The sequence below is a fragment of the Eleginops maclovinus genome, chromosome 16 (assembly GCF_036324505.1).
Source record: "Eleginops maclovinus isolate JMC-PN-2008 ecotype Puerto Natales chromosome 16, JC_Emac_rtc_rv5, whole genome shotgun sequence".
NCBI classification, from domain to species: Eukaryota; Metazoa; Chordata; class Actinopteri; order Perciformes; family Eleginopidae; genus Eleginops; species Eleginops maclovinus.
Genome location: NC_086364.1, coordinates 19,528,722 through 19,548,874, shown reverse-complemented (window position 1 = coordinate 19,548,874; position 20,153 = coordinate 19,528,722). Strand labels below are relative to the sequence as shown.

Sequence of the window (20,153 nt, the reverse complement as noted above, 5' to 3'; positions counted from 1 at the left end):
TAAACGTATAGAGGTCCAGCCTGGTCAAACTGACTGGAAAGCTCATGACACCGATAGTGAAGGTAAAAAGGAATTGTGTGTGTGTGTGTGTGTCTCCTTTACAAGGTGGGCAGGTAGACGGTGTCCTTGGCACGGTGCTGGAGGGCAGACAGTCTGGCGATCTGCTGCAGATGCTGGTCGCTCGCCTTCGCCTGAGGAACGACGCTAAGCAAGGCCTTCAGGTAGTCTGGCAACACCTAGAAGAGAGTGACAGGTTGTTTATTTTTCTGTAGGTCACTGCGTGTTTTGTAATCGGAAATCCTGATACATCTTCCTTGTCAGACTGAACTGCTGTCACACCAATTGGAAAGCTACAAATGATGTTAGCGGATGGTCAGACGATCCACACAGGGAGGAGGCTCTTGTAATTCTTATGGTTTATGGCGAGAACATGGGGAAGAAATACGACAATGGGGACCATAGGTGTAATATCTACTCTATCGCAGTGAGTGAGACAAACTTCCTGAAATACAACGGCATATTAGGGATATTGTAGTTAATAACGTAAAGTTGAATAAATCATGAAGGTAGCAGATAAGTGATTTTATGAGGAGCCAGCAGATAAAAGGCAGGGGAAGGATGTAATATTTAGAGGAATTTCACAATTCATACGCCACTACTTGCTGTGTATAGCTTTTTTTAACTATGATCTCAGAAAGCATCCACATTTGTCATTGTTAATGTGACCCTAATACTCCCTGTAACCTCTCTTACAGTAGCCCTCTACCTGGTTATAGTGCATGGTGACGTAGAGTTCGTTGTCCAGTTTGAGAGCCAGGCTCCATATGACTCTCCTGAACCACAGACTGTAGCTGGCGTCCACCGGCTCGGCCTCTGTGGCGATGTCCAGGATGTACTCCCGCTTGTTCAGGGGACGCACATTCTGACCTACTCACAAACACACCTGAGTTATCATCATTGAGTGTTTGCATTGTGGGTCTTCACTGTGACATTCAGATCCTTGTTACCTTTGTGTGTGACCAGAAAGATGGCATATTCATCCAGAGCCTCCACCCTGTGCAGTCCCATCTCATAGCAAAGCTCCTCGATGACATCCAAAGCAACCTGAAGCAAGAAAATAATTCACGAGTAATGCTGCTGTCATGTTGACGCACATATGCAGCATCTTGGTTTTGTTATGTAACTGTCAGGCCTAAAAATGTTACACAGAAGGATAATACATTTTTTCAGAATATCAATTGTGTGTGTGTGTGTGTGTGTGTGTGTGTGTGTGTGTGTGTGTGTGTGTGTGTGTGTGTGTGTGTGTGTGTGTGTGTGTGTGTGTGTGTGTGTGTCTGTCTGTCTGTCTGTGTGTGTGTGTGTCTGTGTGTGTGTGTATGTGCCACTCACAGAGCATGTCTTGATTTTCACGTGTCTTTCTATCCCGCCAGGCAACAGGAACAGCTGTCTCTTGGAGCTCCGCCCAGCCTGCAAACAAACAACCAATCAGAGAGGAGAACATCATTTCATACTGTAATACCTCTATAGTTTGATTATTGGAACATAGTTGATGAAGTTACGCAATCCTAAAACATTTAAAACCCTTTCCAAATATTCATGGTTCAAGCCACATATACAAACTAAGAAGACTTCATGGCTGGATTAGAGACCTACCAGCATGGCTTTGAGTTCCATGCTGTTCGGATACTGTATACGTCCGCCATATTGAAAGGTCCTCCTTAGATTCTGCTCACACGCCTTGGCAATGCCTGTGTCCAAAAAAGTAACAGATTGATGGATAACCAAGGACACCTTCAGACTTGTAGTGATGGATTTAGGATTTGTCGATGGATTAATGGATTGTCTACCTTGGTACTGCATCCCGGGGCTCTCACAGGCATCCTGCAGGAACTTCAGCAGAAACGGCTTCATGACGTCAGAGCAGCGATAGAAAGCTGTCAGGATGTACAGCAGCCGCCATCCTCTCTGACAACTGTCCCTGCACAAAGGCACACAACTACAAATTAAAGCTCAGATTAAGCCATCACGTCGCACGTGATGTAAGACGTAGAAGAAGTCTTACGGTTTGGAGCTGGTGTTGGAGGTCACTTGCTTCATCACCTGACAGTAGGATTCATCCTTTATCAGGCCATGGTCAGCACTTAACTGGATACATGAAAGAAAATTATGTTGATGTTTATCTTCGATTTCACTTAAATACACCACATGTAAGCCATTCAACATCTGAGTGTGTGTGTGTGTGTGTGTGTGTGTGTGTGTGTGTGTGTGTGTGTGTGTGTGTGTGTGTGTGTGTGTGTGTGTGTGTACCTTCAGTATAGAGGTGGCCAGGTCCTGCTCGGTCTGACCCTTCAGTGGGAAGTCTCCCATGAACTTCATTATGGCTGGGAATTAATCAACATGGAAATTAAATATTTTAGGAATCAGAAGACATTTTCTGTTTATTGGATCTGAAGACCTTTAATTTTTCTCTATTACAGCAAACTATTAATATCTACCTTCCTCTGCTACTTCCTACATACATTATTGATACGTCCTCTCACCTATGAAGATGTCCACAGCCACTCTGTTCATCCCACTGTCTGAGAAGTCGATCAGAGACTCCTGGATCGGAGACTGAACGCAAAGCAGAAAAAACAGTGCCGTAGTTGAAACACAATATTGTTGAAAATTAAGATAAAATATGAGAGTATACAATCATATTTGTGAATGATTGTGCTTTGAAGCAAACCTAGTTGATTTACCTTGGAGAATTTGACCATGTCATGAGGATCCCTGCCCTCCTTCCCCTTTTTGGCTTTCTGATCACTGTGGGACAAATATTTTCAACCATTATGAACTGTACGTGTTCTTAGCAGTAAGGTGAAGACAATCTGACACATTTGTCATATTATTTTGTCCTTTTGTTGTATTATTTAACAGTTTAATGCTTATTTCACTGCTGTTTTCTACAGAGGCAATTCATCTTATCTTAAAGAAGTGTTATTATTTAAGTTAATTTGAGTAGTTGTCAATGTTTTGGATTGAAGGCCGCATCAGACCCTGGATGATTTGAGTATTTGTTGCTACAAAGGTGGAAGAAGGATGGACTGGTGGAAAAGGAATACGTTTTGTTTACCGAAGCAAGAGAGGAGGTAGAAGCTAATGTTCTTTGTATTGTTTCAACATCAAAACCTAAGAAAATTAACTGAAAAACAGATATTCTTGACAGGAAAATAGACTTTGTGACTGTGTAAAATGCCTGTAGTCTAGGCAGCAGTTTCATTTCAAGTTTTTTTTTAGTTTACTTTGTTTTTGGTTTGAGAAAAACTAGCCGCTACAGTGTGTGTCTGACCTCTTGTTCCTCTGCGCCTCTCTGAAGTACTTCTTAGCAAACTCAGCCATGTAGTACTGGCCGCCGTGCAGAGGCAGATCGTCCAGCTCCGCACTCACACTGTCCCCATACATCTCATTAACCACCTGACACACACACACACACACACACACACACACACACACACACATAAACATAAAAAGCTAAGCAGCAATGCCGCTTAAAGAAATACCAAACATGTAATTATCTAGAAAACATTTCCATTTCTGCAAACCAAAGCATTTCATCATATCTGAACAAACAGCAGCTGGCCTCGTAATATAGGGGTTTTGTTCATGCTGAAATCTGACTCCAAACCCAGAATTCGGACTTATTAACCGTCAATTGGGCAATCACTTTCAATGTTATATGTTATGTCTCTACATTACACTGTTATTACACCCATATTTTCTTTGTGTTGCATTTTGTTTAAAGAATAATGCCGTAATGTGAGTAAAACATCTCCCTGGCCTGCACCTCAGTGGAGAGGTCGAGCTCATGGGCAGCCACCGCTGAGCCCATCGCCACGGCGATAGCAGCAGACGCAGCGACCCGCCCCTGTCGGTCCCGAGGCTCTACGCGCTCAGCTGGGAGAACCAGGAAGTCCGGAGCAGCTACAGGACGGACGTAGTCGCTCGGAAACACACCAGACTTTCCGTACACAGCACCGAACCGCCAGCCTGTATTACACACACACACACACACACACACACACACACACACACACACACACACACACACACACACACACACACACACACACACACACACACACACACACACACACACACACACACACACACACACACACACACACACACACACTTGTTTCATCCTTCTGCTGCAAGAAGAACATCCTTCCAGAAGGACAGCTTGAGGAAACTCCGGAAGACTGACCCTCAGTTAGCTGCTGTAGCGACTCAAATTCAGTCAGTAACCCTCAAACCGGGGGTCTGATCCCGGGCTTTGACTGCCAATACGATTAGCAAACGTTCTGTTGCTGCTTCCATACAGTTTAGAACCAGCACTGCAACTATTTTCCTGTTTCTGCTCGTTTGAATTGAGTTCAGTACACTAAATATGTAAACATTCACTGTAGAAACCCCCGATAAGAAGCACAGTGAACCCAAAGATGGCTCAATGAAATTAAAGGCTGGAGATACCGGTAACGATTGAAAGAGAGCAGTAGTTTAAGCAAACTTTTTTATGTATAATTATGTATTATAACTGTAAATGCAGACTGTATGGACTTAGTAGAAGTGGTGGAAATACTGTGCCCTCTTTCTTTCGAGCATGTGGCCAGGCATTACACATTGCACGTTTAAAGCTCTACCAAAAAAACTAAACCAAACAGCAAGCAGACACACAACACCAGGCTGCCAAACCCACCAAACTCAGGAGTGTCTCTCTTCAGCTCCTCCAGAAGCAGGACCTTCTTCCGCACTATGCAGCCGTAGTGTTTGCCTGAACACACACACACATATGCACATAGACACGAGACAGACATGGCGTGAAGCACAGGGAAGCAGAGACATACTGAACACGCGTCTCACAGAAGCAGAGAGCAGATCTACAAACAAATCAAAGTGTCAGGGGGAGTATTTTGGGGGGGTGTGCCTCTCACCGGCCTCCAGCCCGTCCATGTGCTGCACTCTGATGATGTCTCCTTTGTGGAAGCTGAGCAGAGTCCTGTCCTCTGTGATGTAGTTCCTCACCGCCACCACGTACTCCGAGTCCTGGCAGAGAGGGGACAGGTTGACACAGACATTCATGCAAAAAGTGATCCGCAGAAGAAGGTGTACTGTAAGCCCTTTCCCTGTTTCCGAATAATTTATAGCTTTCGTGTTTGCTGGTGTTACAATGTGTCGTACGACTTTTCTTCTAACAGATGACACCAAAATCTCATGCTAACCCACAAAACACACAAACACTGACACACACACACACACACACACACCCTCTGACCTTCTTGAGCTCCGTGAGGAAGTAGTCGATCATGTGTTTGACCTGCGGGGCCTTGGCGGAGAAAAGGATGAGCTTCTCGTTGCTCAGGTTGAACTCCAGCATGTTCTTGGAGGGTATCGACACAAACAGGATGTCCGAGTAGCTGCACAGGAAGTGATGAGTTTAAAAACCAGGAAGTCGACATAAAGTTACAGTGAATGAAGATTCGGCATTGGGCCAGATCGACACAGAGTTTAGTAAAGATTCTCACCTCTATACTACACACACACACACACACACACACACACACACACACACACACACACACACACACACACACACACACACACACACACACACACACACACACACACACACACACACACACACACATACACACACACACACACACTCTGTCCATGTGTTTGGTCATTGACTGAGGCTCACCTGTAAGGCCTCAGCACTCTGAAGTAGTCTGGAGCAGAAGAGCTGTTCCTCACCATCTTCAGAAGCTTGATGCCTTTATGAGACACAGACAGCACCTGCACCCCTGTCCCCACACTGCCCTGGAAAACACACACACACACACACACACACACACACCCGTGCACACAGAAAAAACCTGAGTACTTGCACACATAATGAATAAATACGCCATCATTTTCAAACGCTAAGAAGAAACAAGAACTCACAGAGGCTGGGAAGAGGCGGGAGAAGTAAATCTCCCATGAGTCCCTGGCCACGGTGACACATTTCTTCTTCACCGTCTCATCGTGTGTTCCTGACACTTGCTCCACCTTGTTTTCAGCTGTCAGACACACAAAGACGGGTTAGTTAATGTATATTATCTGTTGTGTTGTTTAAAAGAATTGCATATGCTATAAATAACGAGAACGGATGAGTAGATTTAACTGTTTGTGTGTTTTCATACCGAATAGAGCTCTCATCTTCTGTCTCTCCTCCTGGCTGATACGGATGCAGGCCTCAGAGAAAGTGTCGTGTACGACCTGAAGATCACATTTAGGAATGAGGTGGAAATCATGTTTCTGATAATGTTATCCTGCGGTGAACAAGGCTTAGAATTAAAGCAAAAAAATACAAAATAAATATTTTTTAAAATGCTCTACTGTCTGCTTCTATAATCTGTGGCTGGATGTTATGGGAGATATCCTTACAAATGGGGCTTAGAAGACGACAATTTTCCTCCGTGGACCTTAATAAATCAAAACTAAACTTGACTTATTTTACCATGAAACAATAACTGAACTTAATGCACAATACATGGAGGAATAAGTAATAAGGAATACACAAATCAACCTGTCTGAAGAGCAGGTCAAGAATCAGCGGACTGTTGAACGTCTCTTTAGGATAGAAAACCTGTAAACAGACACAAATAATGGTATATTTGATGATATCAAAGCATTTTATAAGGGAAATTAGATATTCAATTTCACTGTCTGGCTCCACTGACTCAGTGTTTGCAGAAACTCACCTCTTTCCTCATGTAGAGTTTCCAGGGGACGTTGGAGTAGGTGTAATATTCCTCACTGCTCCTACTGTGGAGTTGAGTCTGAATGATCTCCTGCTCTACTGGCAGCTCTCTAGAGACTGGAAACACACGCACACACACGCACACACGCACGCACGCACACACACACACACACACACACACTCACACTTTTGACTTCTAATACAGTCCATTCACATGCAGGTGTAAGAGTTGTGAAGAACTCTCTGTCATTCTGTCATGTTAGTGTGTAAAAAGTGTACCTGGAGGGGGGGCGGGGCTTATGCTGGAGCTAGTCGGCCCAGTGGGGCGAGACTTGGTCGCCTTGGTAACCTTAACTCCTCCATCTTCTTTGCGTATTGAGGACTGAGGCTTCCTTTGAGTCTGAGACATAAAAGAAAGGTTAGATATTATTATGTGTGTGTGTGTGTGTGTGTGTGTGTGTGTGTGTGTGTGTGTGTGTGTGTGTGTGTGTGTGTGTGTGTGTGTGTGTGTGTGTGTGTGTGTGTGTGTGTGTGTGTTGAGTTAGATTACCGGTTGTGGGGGGTTTGCCATCTGATCTTTAAGGATTTCCATAGCTTCATCATGTGGGTCGGGCTTCTTCCCAAACGCCTTTCCATCACCTTTCCTGCACACACACACACACACACACACACACACACACACACACACACACACACACACACACACACACACACACACACACACACACACACACACACACACACACACACACAATAACATAACAATAACATAATGCAAAACCCCCTTAATTAATATTCATATTTAAATACGTGTGTTTAGAGTTGATGAGTGTGTTACCTTGATGGGGCGGGTCCAGCAGAAGTGGTCGTGTCCGCGGGCTGGTGCTGCTTGATGATGTCTTTGATGTTGTGGCTGGGATCGATGCGCTCCGTGTTACTGCTACTGGATCGTACCACGTCCTCAGGAGGGGGGCCGCGGGTCGGACCTGGAATGTCACTTTCTATTAGATCGAGCACTCACTGAAATATAGAATTATGTCAAAGCTTCTCCGAGGGGCAGAGTGAGCCTTCAGCTATCAAACTCCTCTTCAAAAGAAAGCATGGGGCCTCCTGAAGCTTCACTGGTAATGGCATTAACCACACAGCAAATCCATTTGAGTGTCCATTTAGTAAAACGTACTCATTTTGCGCTGAACAGCAGCAGGCTTGTACGGCGACTCCTCCCTCTCATTGGTCTGCAGGAGAACACAAGTTATACCGTCGAGTATTTTTTATGCAAGACAGACTGTTTACACACATTTCACATAACTGTATTAGGTTATTTGAAAGCAATAATATAAGGTTTAACCAATTTAAACTTAATATTATTGCTTTCAACTTACAGTACCTAACCAGTTACGTGTAATCTGTTGACATCATTTACAATAAAGTTAACGTCTAAGGTTTTTCAGTGCACAGACACAACAGGCAAATCAGAAATGTGTGGATTCTCACAGGACTGGAGTATTGTGCCATGTGATACTGAGAGGGCGGTGACTGTGGCGCCGGGGCAGCAGGGGGGAAGGCGGACAACATCTGCTGCTGGATCGCTATGGCCTGCATGGTCATCTGCTGGGCCTGCAACATGCATGAAGTATTTCTTATATAAATAAATATAATAAAAACCTATGACAGCTATAAAATAAATAAAACAATATGAAATAAATAATTAATTAAGATTAAAAGACCCAATTAAAAGGGGATGTCGCTAATAAAAAGTTCATCTAAATAAAATTGTTTTCAGCTCTCGTTTAAAAATATCTACACAACTCAAACAATCCCAGTCAGCCGCCATTGTTTAACAGAGTATAATACTGATAATAATAGCGTAATCTTTATCTGCAACTGTGCAGAAATACCATGTTTAAACAAGTTAAATAAATCTGCAAAAGAAAAAGAATCACTGCAACATAAAGATGTTGATTTAGAGTTTGGATATCAAAGATATGAGTTAAACTTTTGGTAGAGCACCGAGTGTAACCATGTATTTTCCATGTTACTCAGACAAACACACCAACAGAAGTATCAGAAGGAGGATATGTGACTAACCAGAATGATAGCCTGCTGGTTGATGATGGCCTGTTGCTGTTGGGTCAGTACCGTGTGCTCCGATCCTAGAGAAAAGTCAAATCAAACACCGCTTTAGTAAAGATGATTTTGTTTGAGAAAAACAGCAGAAGCACACACACTGAAAAAGCTGAAGCGTTGACTTTAATCAACTGTATTATTTCAACAAATGTCCCCTAACTGTATGAGGTTAGTTGAAAGCAATAATATTAAGTTGAACTAATATTCGTACTTAATATTATTGCTTTCAACTAACCTCATACAGTTATGGGACATTTGTTGACATAATACATTTAATGAAAGTCAACGCTTCAGAGAAGTTCACTGCAAAATACCCAGTAGACTCCTCCACTTCAACCAAAACACACAGAGGAACTTGCAGAAATATATTTCTAATCCAACACAGACTGAATTGTAACTCCACCACGCCCACACGCTTCAGGCCAAACATGCTGTACCTGGCACACCTGTCATCACAGATAAGCCTGGAACCACGGGCGTGGCGGGGAGCGAGGGCACCCCGGGGGCGGCAGAGAAATGGGAGGCCACATTATCTGAGTCGGCAGCGGGGGTGGCAGTGCGAGCGCGAGAGGCTGATGGGGTGGGGGCTACACGGGAGGCGGGAGGGATGGTGGAGGAAGTCTGTGGGTCGTAGGGGTGTTGGGGACGGTTGTATTGGTGGAACTGTTGTTGTTGTTGTTGTTGCTGTTGTTGGGGTGGTTGTTGTGGTGGAGGCTGCTGCTGCTGCTGCTGCTGTTGTTGGTGTTGCTCGTGGTGATGGTGGTGGGAGGGGATTGGCATGGCAGGGATGGGGGGCATCATTCCTCCTGCGACTGGTAGCACTGGCACAGCTTGAGGAGCGACAGGTTCAGGGAACAGGGTTAGGGTTAGGGAAAAGTGTTGCTTATAGGCCTCGTTTTTCCCCAAACTCATTGCTAAGTTCATCGAGGGAACAATCGGACCAGCTTAACAGTTATTAACCTGGTCAATATCACCATGCAATGTTCAATTAAGACCTTAAGAGTCCTTCCATATTTTTTTTATTTTTTTACCAACTCCCACCCACTCCTCCCTGTGTGAGTGTGTGTGTGTTTGTGTGTGTGTGTGTGTGTGTGTGTGTGTTTGATGTGCAGCGACAGAGAGAGAATGGGAATGACGGAGGCCTACAGAGAGTACAGGAGTCAGCTGTGGTTACAGTGAATGGCTGTCTCTGCATTATCCATGAGGTCAGACTGCTCATTACAGCTAAACGACTAACGGTTACCGCTGGTGAACTTTACACCTGAACCGGTTCTGTGTCACTGAGCCCTCACCCTCAAACAACCTGGGAATAATGACGATAACAATTACAATGTTTGTTACACCACATTAAACCATTTAGGTGTATTCAATGTCTCTATAATTAAGTATACACACATTTATATATCTTTGTAAATATGTATGAACTGATTTTAAACGTTGTTTCCATATTTGATTTGCTTATTTTTTATTATTGTTGTATCTTTTATAACATCAACATCAAATCTGTGAATGAACATTTACATAATTTAATCATTCTTTCACTTAAATGGAAAGGAGCATTGAGTCACCTTTCATTTCTTCGTCTCAATGAAAACATTTTAAACAATAAACTGAATTAAATAATCTGTTCATTTATTTATTTTATTTTTTTACATGTATGTGTTGCTGTGTTTTTTTGTGTAATTTTCTGGTGAAATAAGGGTTAAAAACATTGAAATCTTGGCAGTGTTTCCATTTATCGGGGAACTTTTAAGTATTCATGAACCTGAGACTAATGCTGAGGATTTAGAAACATCTTAAAACAAGATGAATAATTGATGTTGGTGTTGAGAGAGGCTTCAGGAACAGGACAAAAGAAGGGTGAGAAATGAAATAATGGACCATAAGAAAAATGTAAAGAGCCAGTCTGTAACTAAATACGGAACCAAACCTGGAAACCTGGAAAAATAGTAGACGTAACTAGCAGGAAACCCACACTCCAACTTGAGTGTTTTACCTCCGGGGTGTATTCCTGGTGGGTAAGGCCGACTGGGGGTTGCCTGAGTCTCCCCCTCTCCTCTTCCCCCTCCTGGGATGCCGATACCTCCTCCTCCCTTCATCCTCGCTGAAAAATTTCCAGACTTATCCATGTCCTGGGAACCAGAGAGAAGCAGCTGGAAAAGGACTGATGGAGGCTAAGAGGAAACATTGATCCAAAATCTGCAGTGATTGCCCAAGTTCAGCTTTTTCTGCAGCTGTCTCGGCCCGCTGGGGTTAGTTTGTGTGTGTCGATGTGTGTGTATGCTAGCCTAGTGTGTGTGTGTGTGTGTGTGTGTGTGTGTGTGTGTGTGTGTGTGTGTAAAAGAGAGAGGTGAGTGTGTTGTATTGGTTGGTTCAGGCCCTCTGTGAGAGAGTCAGGAGAGCTGCAGGAACTGAATACTCTGCAGGAAGTACCGTACATACTGGAGGAGAGGCTCAAAAGTAGTAGTAATACATTTTGTTTTATAGAGAGCTTTTAAAATATACTTAATATGTAAAAAAGTGGCAAAAAATCATCAACATAACTGGGAAATTCAGTATGCAATATACATGTTATATATTGTGGTACAATGTGCACATTTTTACACATTTATGCACTTATATTTAATACTACAATGGAGCAACTGTCTCAAAGCAATTCCCACCGTATAAATACAGTTTCTGATTCAGATTCTTTTTTGAATCACTGTCTCAACACAACAAAACTACTTCTTCAATGCTTTACTGCTCAAAAGGTGAAGTACTCAATATTTTAAGCTGCAGCTGTACCCGCATGCTGTTAGCATGAGCAGGGACAAGTCAAAGAATAAAGTCTCAATACATTAGATTAAACTTTATCAAAAGCAAATCCAAAAGAGACATTTTCCCACCCACACGGTTTGATTGACAGAAAACCAAATAAATATGGGAAAAATGGGGTCTCAAGGATACTATTTTAACCACTATTTAAAAGAATACAAATTATGGATATTATTATTATTTTTATCCAACTGAGTGCCTTAAATTACACCCTTAACATACCTGCACTTTCTTCCTGTTTCCTCCAGTTTTTTGTTTTACCGAACACAGCAGATGTGAAGCAGGTAACAGGGCAGTAATCCTCAGAGCTGAACACAACTTCTGCTTTTCTGTTCGGTCGTATACGGTGGGTCAGTCAGTAACCTAATCAGCCCTGCTGTCTGCTCCATTCATACACAACAGAAGCCGTGGATCACATGTTCCCAGCATCCATCAACACTCCCTCCATTCACACTGCAGATCAGGTGGAGGAGCGTGACGTGACGCTCTTATCCTTTTCTAATCTGCAGTGAATGAGAGATTCCTTCATGTAATCTGTTTTTCCCCCCGCAATTTATCTATTATTGCCTATAAAATATGTACATCAGATTTTACCAGACATTAAAGTGATGTTCTGAAATGACTTGCTCACAAAATGGAAATTTGCTGGGTGTTTTCAACGCACAAACACCTAGTTTAAATCAATTTTCATTTGATTCTTTATCAAGACAGCCATCCCTATTATCTGATCGAAAAATAATGGAAGTATGAGAATTAAAGGCCAAGATGATTTTGTACTTCCAAAGCAGAGGGTCAGTACTCACCATGCTGCTGTCTGACAACACCGGGTCGAACAGGCTGTCCAGGTACCGGTCCATCCCTCTCTGAGTCTGACCGTCACTGAAAGCATCTGACTCTACTGAACACAGACACACAGCAGAGCAGCTTTCAACATCCAATTTGTCTTCAAATGTAATAGATGTAAACACGTGATACCTCTGTGTGTATGCTTATTGAAGTATGCATAAAGTATAAGGTGTATTTGTGTGAGTGTACCATGGCTGTAGTAACCGTCAGAGTCAGGCAGACTGTACGCTGGTCTGCTCATACGGTGAGGAAGATCCTCGTCAGAATCAAAGCCACTGCCAAACAGAGCACTGAGGGGAGAGGAGAGGAGAGGAGAGGAGAGGAGAGGAGAGGAGCGGAGAGGAGAGGAGAGGAGAGGAGAGGAGAGGAGCGGAGAGGAGAGGAGAGGATACGAGAGGAGAGGAGAGGAGAGGAGAGGAGAGAATGGCGGGAAACTAAATGAATACAAGGTTCATTCATGTCTTTGCTGTAAATAACTGCAGTTCAAATACTTATATGTATTTGTATATGTGCGTTTTTTTTTGTGTACTGACAGGCTGGCGTTGGCTCTGACTCTGGCCGGGTCGTCGCTGCTGATCACGAAGTAGCTCTTCTGCTTTGGGAAGTCCGGGGGAAGCTCCAGGTCTGAAATCAGGTCCATCACATAGTCGTGACCCGCTAACTCCACCCACTGGCCGTGCTCCTTCATCAGGACTGAACTCCCCCTCCACCAGTCCGACACCCCCCTGGAGAAAATGAAATGAATGCCTTAAATAAATTCATTGTCTCGTGTCTTGTAGGTGACAATGGACAACTGTTGTTCTCCATGTTGCAATTGTTCCCTATGAGACAAAAAACTCAAGAAACACTTGTGGGTTGATGAGGAAATTAAGGTTGTCTGTTTCCACTTCAAATACGAGGTCTAAGCACCTGTGCCGCAGAATGTCCCCCGCTAATTCCTCCCCACTGGTCCAGGAATGGACCGGACACAAGAATGATCCTCCTGTGGGGAAAATAAACAAAAAAGTTCCTTTAACGGTCCCCTTCCACTGGGCTTTTTAAATCAGTCAGATTGGAGTAACACCAAAGCAAAATACAGTAAATTGATCCATTTAGAGGCCTGAGAGCCCGGTATAGTAGTTCCATCACCTGATCCTCCCTGGTAATGAATTATCAATGATCGGGGGCTGTAATGGATCCCACTCCATTAAAGTGATGCCAGCAGTCTGTGCCACACACTGGATTTCATGTGTGTGCTCCTTTACTATACAGTTAGGATAGACTGCTCACTTGATAATTAGTATGAAGTCAAATGTTTTTTCTGTGCTATTTTTAAAATCAACATTTTTAAACAACAGAAAGTAAAAGAAAAATTAAAAGTGGTACATTTTGTGAATATTGTGTGGTTGTTGCCCATTGATTGTAGCATTGCTAGGAAGCTAAGTGACGTTATGTTTAAAATAGGCGGGAAGAATCTCACCGTCAAAGCAGTGCACGTGCAACACCATGTTAGCCTTCTTCCTATTGGCCGTCCACTCCAGAAGCGAAAGCGGATAGGTCCGTGCAGTCTCGGGGGTGGAGCCAGAACCTAGCTGTGTCTTCTGATTGGCTTGGATGAGTCTGTGCTGCAGCAGTGCCTGGCAACCAGCGGGGGCGTGGTCAGATACAAACCTGCAGACGAAAGGTCACCTGAGGTCAAAGCCTTTATTGAAAGAACGTTGTTATGCTCTTAAAAACATGGTTTACTCAAATTTAGAATTAACCATCAATATTAAAATATTTTTTATAGATTTAGAAATTTAAAACAAAGTAAAGTTAAATAAACAATGTCAAATTTCAGAGTTAATTAAATCTCCTTTAATTTAATTATGTGCTACCTGCATCTACTTATTTGGCTTTTTAAAAGGGATTTGAACACACATCATTTGATTCTAAATCATGCTACCATCCCAGTGTAGGTGGTACCACTTTGTTTGTCAGCAAGATTATGGAAAAACTAACCCAGGTTTTTATGAAACATGGAGAAAACGTAACATAGGCCAAGGAAGAATCCAGAAGTTTGTTTTTCTCAATGATTCCTCTAAACACGTGTTTAAGAAGTCATGTCTTACTTCAGCAGATATTTGTCCATCTTGGGCGAGGGGGCGAAGCTGCAGACGCAGGCCAGCAGCAGCAGCCAGCCTCGCTCAGCGTTCTCAATGTTCACGTTCCTCCACACCTGGTTCACCACCTGAGCCAGGATCTCGTCCTGTAACCCCGGAGATGACAGGCTTCTCTGGATGATGTAGTTCCCGAACATGTTTTCCTGAGCCCCGTTCAGGTGAGGGTCCCCCATGAACCGCAGTACCTGAAATAAAAAAAAACAATCACAACTAACTCTGGCAGTCTTACTGCCTCGTAGAATATTCACTATTGTTGTAGCATTTCTTGAAATGTGTTCTAGGTTTCTGCCTTTTAGTCAATTTGGGACAAGTGTTGGAGCTAAATTGTTTTTTTTATAATGAATACATTATTATTATTTAGTCTTGTTATTTAAGTGAGTTAGATTTGTTTCTATGCTTTTATTTTGAAGGAATGTTTGGGCACTGTGTGCACCTGGTGTAATTGTGTATATATTGGAGATAGGTGGTAGTGGGAGCAGAGCACCATTAGGCACATCGTTTTTTACAAGGGGGATTGATTCAAGCTCGCAGGAGAGCCATAGGAAAGGCTCAAGAAAAGGAATGAATGGAAACTGTGTTTTTTGTTGATACTGGTTCATGCAAATAAACGCACAAACGGTGACTTGTCTTGGATCATTTTTCCCTGCGTAAGATTCCCTATCTGGTTCCTCAGCGGCAGTTTACTTTTAGGTTAATTTCATTTTATAGATTCTAGGATTTGGCCGCTATGCAATGATAAGAGTTTTGATTGTTTCCCGGATTGGCCCAAGACGGTAAGTGACCAAGGTTTTGGAAAACGGCTAACTGGTCGGTGTGTCACGCTCAAGGCAAATGGGGGGAAGGAGTGTGGTCTTTAAAAATGGTTTCTACATCGTCCTTTTTGTTGTTGGTCTGAAATAGACAAGGTTTATCTAGAAGATCAACGCCTGTGTGCTGGTCCACTCATCCCACACCCAGCTAAGCAGACCAGAACATGTATCATCAGTAGTGGAGTGCCATATTCAAGAGTTAATGGAGTCAGTGTACCATGATGAAGAGCTGCAGAGCTTCTCCTCTCAGGTCGTCCTCTACACGGGTCAGCGGAGACTCCAGAGGAGCCGTCAACATCCCAAACTTTGGCTCCTAGAAGGTTTACAGTGTTTTATTTACAGTATATTTATAGTAAGGTGGGTCTGAATACTGTGAGTATACTGTTACACTCAGTGTCTCACCCTAAAGTAGATCTGCACATAGCGGAAGAACGGGTAGTTGTTGATGTCCAGAGGAAGGGTGAGTTGAGCCTCTTCCTGGATGTGAGGAGTTTGAAGCAGAGCCAGACAGTCTGAGTGTAACTCCCTCCTGACTGGAGACAGTAAGACAACAAACTACAAGTCAGCAGACAAACATACTCTCTGTATTGTAGTACTCTAAGTATGTTTCAGCTGGAAAACTACCAGACACTAGAGTTACTCATCTAGATACACATGTCATAAACTGTTCCACTCTCTATTGTCACTGCTTAAGCTGATATATATTTGATATTTGAAGCAGATGTGGAAAAATCTTTTATAAAAAATGACATTTTTCCCTTATGGTTATTCATCAGCTGCCACCACTCTGTCAGGAATATTCAAGTCACTCCTGGAGATGACGCTTTTAGTGCTGATGAGATGAGACACATTGAGAGAGCTCAGCTATTTGGCTAATGAATAATCTGTGTGTGCACTTTAATGTGGACTTCATAAAAAGGAAGACAGAGTGACAGAGGTTGACGGACCTCCCGCTGCCTGCAGCAACGCGCCCAGCTCTGCAGGGATCACCAAGTGTGTGACGTTCACCACCTCCCTTTTGGTCAGCTCCTGAAAGAGACCTTGTTTTTACTGTTCATTGAAAACCCTTCCTTTCTTATAGGAGGAGAGACATGCTACTTTTACGGAAACATTTCTTATTTAAGTCCTGTATGAACGTCCATCTTACCATCTCTCTCCGCCTCCTTTCTTCTTCAGCTTTCCTCTGGGCTTCAAACTTCATCTGAAACAGAAATCACACACAATTCAATCAACAGCAAGAAGATGTAAAAGCACTAAATTGGAACAAAAGTGGACCATGCTTGTAACACTTGAGTTATGTACCTTGATGTACTGCTTGCGGTTGACGTACATGTGGACGAGAGAGCGAAACCGAACCAGACTCTGCCTCATTTTCACATAGCGCTTCCTGGAAGGCAGAATGAAGAATTGGAGATCACCTCGTCAACAAATGTTCCCCTAATGAAAAACTCTTGCTACACAATGGGACAAACATTGTAGGCATGCTACAGGTGATTTGTTGCAGAATTCCCCTGTGGTTTTTATGCCAGGATATGACTCAGTTTTATTAAACAATTTAGATCCAACATGACCAAAAGCCCCTGCCATCATCATTTTTGCATACATGTGTAACCCATTAAATAAGTGTATTGTTGTTAACCTTAATTAGTCTACCTCCCAGCTACGTTATACAATGTAGATAAAAGTAAGTTACATAAATGCTTAAAACGTTTTACTTTGTTGCTGTCTACAAACACTTAGATTATTCTGAAATTAGCAGCATTAGAGAAGCCGACCTGGTGAGGAAGCCTCGGCACTGAGCCTGCAGCCCGATGATCTTCCTGCGAAAGGCTATGAATCGTTTCCTGACGAAGAACATGCGTGTGTAGCGCTGCAGGGTGAGAGCGGCGAGCTGACGGGAGCGCTCCCGCTTACACTCCAACAGCTGGTAGATGTCCTCCTTCAGAAACAGCTGCACATCACACACACAACAAACACACACACACACACACACACACACACACAAACGTTTTATTAGCATTGCATTAGTAGTTTTGAGAAGAATAAGCATTAACAAATGGGAGGAGAAACTCACCTTTGTGACTCCAACGTGGAAGGCTCCATGTCGGAGAACACACAGTTTGCTGAGCATTATTATACAGTTGTCTCCATTCGCTGCTGGAGGCTCTCGTAAACCCACCAGGGACTTATACCTGAGGAGACACACATTCACATACACACAAATCAATTGGCTCCAAAAAATAAAAGTAATTATGATGGCCAAAAAAAGAGGTTAACTGGTTATCCACGTATACTGTATATGTGTGTTTGGGTTATCTGTTACACTAAATAGAGCTGCTGCAATACGTATATATCAAAAAAGTAAACTGGTGGTCCAGCTTCTATCATTCAAATCCATATTGTGTTATCATTCTAAAAATAAATCCTTGAAAAGTGTTTTCTCGTCAAGATCAAGCATGTGTTGTTGTAATACTCATTGTGGCCACAAGAGGTCAAAGTAGCCCAGATCACAACATTTAGTAATACTAAATAAAACCACTTTTTCCCCAACTGTTCAAAACGATAAGTACCTTTAAGTTACCTAAATGTGTTTTGGTCTGGATAATCAGAATTGTTTTATCCCAATTGTATCTCATGGCTTCGTAGATGAGCCTCTGACCAGTGCCTCCCACCACCGTGTGTGTGTGTTACCTGAACAGGAAGATGTAGAATGGCATTCTGACAGGATACCCCTCTCTACGGATCCTGATGGTCTCGAGGACGCCAGAGTGTCTCAGCTGACTGCCGACCATCTCCTCCTCAAACACACCCGGGTGCTAAACACGGAATAAAGTACATTTAAAGAACAATGATTGTCTGGATACAGAGAGACATTGGCATCAGTAGAAAAACACAATGTCTGAAAACCTACCTTCATATTATTTGGCTTAATGCAGCGTACAAATAAAGGGTTGCACCTGAAAAGAAAAAAGAAAAGTAAACAAGTAAATAACATTTCTTCTTGTAATTCATTATGAAAAACTCTTCATGAACTATATGTCTAAAAATACAGGCTCACCTCTCCATCTTCTCCACCAGCTCCAGCAGGGACTGTTGGAACTTGTTGCTGACGGTGGGCGCTTGGTATCTCCTGGTGACGGTGCTGCTCTTCCTCATGTGACCTCTCTGCTGACCTGTGACCTCTGCGTGAACCCGGAAGAGGTTTGACACCATCTGGAAACACAGAAATACAGTCATAACATTTATTCATGTGAGATACGTTGGAATAATGTAAAGATGGTTCTCTTCTCTCACCTTGTTCTTGCTCTGAATGAACAGGTCCAGAACATCCTGACGGACCTGGTCGTAGTTCTTATCAAGGAACTTGTAAACCTGTGTTATTGACAGAGTAGAGTCTTACGGTTGAGGGCGGTGCTGCATCACCGCCTGGTATGGCAGTTGCACCGCCCTCAACCGTAAGACTCTACAGAGGGTGGCTAAACTGCTCAGCACATCACCAGGACGGAGCTGCCATCCATGGAGGACCTCTACACCCAGCGGTGTAGGAAGAAGGCCGGTAGGATATTAAAGGACCCCCATCACCCCAGCAACAATCTGTTCTGTCTGCTGCCGTCTGGCAGACGGTACCGCAGCATCCGGACCAAGACCACCAGACTCAGAGACAGTTTTATACCACAGGCTATAAGACTACTGAACTCCTGAGCTGTGTGAATGTCTACTCACATCTGTTTATAGTACACACATACATATATATACTGTATATTATACACATCTGCCATACATATCTGTTTATAGTACACATATCTATATATTGTACATATCTGCCATACACATCTGTTATACATGATATATGCATCTGTCCATACCTCCTCATTCAACAGTGTAAAGTATTAAATACTTTCAATGTATTCCACATATGTATATATTTCACATCCTCAAATCTTTATTGTTGTTACTGTAAATATTCTTCTCTCTTTTTGCACTATTTTATTTATGTTATTTGCACCATGTATGTGGAGTTGTTGGAGGAGCACGCGACATAAGATTTTCATTGCCAACATATACGCTGTATCTGCTGTGCATATGACAAATAAAACCTTGAAACCTTGAAACCTTGAACCACAACTTATTAGAATTTGTCGGGGAAAAGTGGATGTTTCCTTTTCTTCCAGCAGAGTTGTGTGTTCTTTCCATACACTCTTTACCGTCTCTCAATGATACTGATAATAAGTTATCACTGACATTCCTCCAGATGAGCCAATCAGAAGCTGCGTACCTGGTAGGTGACTCGTCCAGCGAAGTGCTTGATGGTGAACTCTGGGAGGGGCATCTTTGGCTTCATATACAGGGGGTTGTTGCCGTGGTGATAGTGACACTTTTGGAGGAAGGTGTGGTCTGTCGCCTGGCAACAAAGCAAAGTGACATTTAAATCTGTGTGTGTAACAAATACAGTACCTAAAAAGTGATTTTCCTGCCCCACCTGTGGGAAACAGCTCTGGTCGTCCAGGATCCTCAGTATCCCATGAGGCTTAGCGGCAATGAGGTCGATGCAGGGCTGGTTGTCACTGAATTGGATGTCCTGCCAGGGGATCTGTTCCCGGCTGTACTCCTCCTGCAGGGGGATCACAT

General features: G+C 43.1%; 1 protein-coding gene across 1 annotated transcript in view; it reads right to left on the bottom strand.

The window, feature by feature from the left end:
* myo15aa (myosin XVAa) overlaps positions 1-20,153 on the bottom strand; it is a 29,439-nt gene that overhangs the window by 1,389 nt on the left and 7,897 nt on the right. The window contains exons 15-60 of the mRNA XM_063904119.1: positions 20,005-20,136; positions 19,801-19,926; positions 18,819-18,896; positions 18,583-18,737; positions 18,436-18,481; positions 18,216-18,340; positions 17,599-17,716; positions 17,300-17,475; positions 16,827-16,911; positions 16,672-16,725; positions 16,472-16,553; positions 15,927-16,057; positions 15,742-15,837; positions 14,665-14,900; positions 14,034-14,224; positions 13,484-13,556; positions 13,108-13,299; positions 12,764-12,864; positions 12,532-12,626; positions 10,908-11,043; positions 8,873-8,937; positions 8,279-8,401; positions 7,965-8,019; positions 7,623-7,770; positions 7,335-7,428; positions 7,064-7,184; positions 6,786-6,901; positions 6,611-6,670; positions 6,225-6,300; positions 5,986-6,101; positions 5,741-5,859; positions 5,315-5,456; positions 4,974-5,085; positions 4,739-4,813; positions 3,827-4,029; positions 3,332-3,456; positions 2,742-2,805; positions 2,541-2,613; positions 2,308-2,381; positions 2,063-2,145; positions 1,848-1,978; positions 1,654-1,748; positions 1,390-1,467; positions 1,008-1,104; positions 767-927; positions 103-236 (exon numbers count right to left, since the gene is read on the bottom strand). Coding sequence (XP_063760189.1) covers positions 103-236; positions 767-927; positions 1,008-1,104; positions 1,390-1,467; positions 1,654-1,748; positions 1,848-1,978; positions 2,063-2,145; positions 2,308-2,381; positions 2,541-2,613; positions 2,742-2,805; positions 3,332-3,456; positions 3,827-4,029; positions 4,739-4,813; positions 4,974-5,085; positions 5,315-5,456; positions 5,741-5,859; positions 5,986-6,101; positions 6,225-6,300; positions 6,611-6,670; positions 6,786-6,901; positions 7,064-7,184; positions 7,335-7,428; positions 7,623-7,770; positions 7,965-8,019; positions 8,279-8,401; positions 8,873-8,937; positions 10,908-11,043; positions 12,532-12,626; positions 12,764-12,864; positions 13,108-13,299; positions 13,484-13,556; positions 14,034-14,224; positions 14,665-14,900; positions 15,742-15,837; positions 15,927-16,057; positions 16,472-16,553; positions 16,672-16,725; positions 16,827-16,911; positions 17,300-17,475; positions 17,599-17,716; positions 18,216-18,340; positions 18,436-18,481; positions 18,583-18,737; positions 18,819-18,896; positions 19,801-19,926; positions 20,005-20,136 — 5,168 coding nt within the window. The remainder of the gene's footprint in view (positions 1-102; positions 237-766; positions 928-1,007; positions 1,105-1,389; positions 1,468-1,653; positions 1,749-1,847; positions 1,979-2,062; positions 2,146-2,307; positions 2,382-2,540; positions 2,614-2,741; positions 2,806-3,331; positions 3,457-3,826; positions 4,030-4,738; positions 4,814-4,973; positions 5,086-5,314; positions 5,457-5,740; positions 5,860-5,985; positions 6,102-6,224; positions 6,301-6,610; positions 6,671-6,785; positions 6,902-7,063; positions 7,185-7,334; positions 7,429-7,622; positions 7,771-7,964; positions 8,020-8,278; positions 8,402-8,872; positions 8,938-10,907; positions 11,044-12,531; positions 12,627-12,763; positions 12,865-13,107; positions 13,300-13,483; positions 13,557-14,033; positions 14,225-14,664; positions 14,901-15,741; positions 15,838-15,926; positions 16,058-16,471; positions 16,554-16,671; positions 16,726-16,826; positions 16,912-17,299; positions 17,476-17,598; positions 17,717-18,215; positions 18,341-18,435; positions 18,482-18,582; positions 18,738-18,818; positions 18,897-19,800; positions 19,927-20,004; positions 20,137-20,153) is intronic.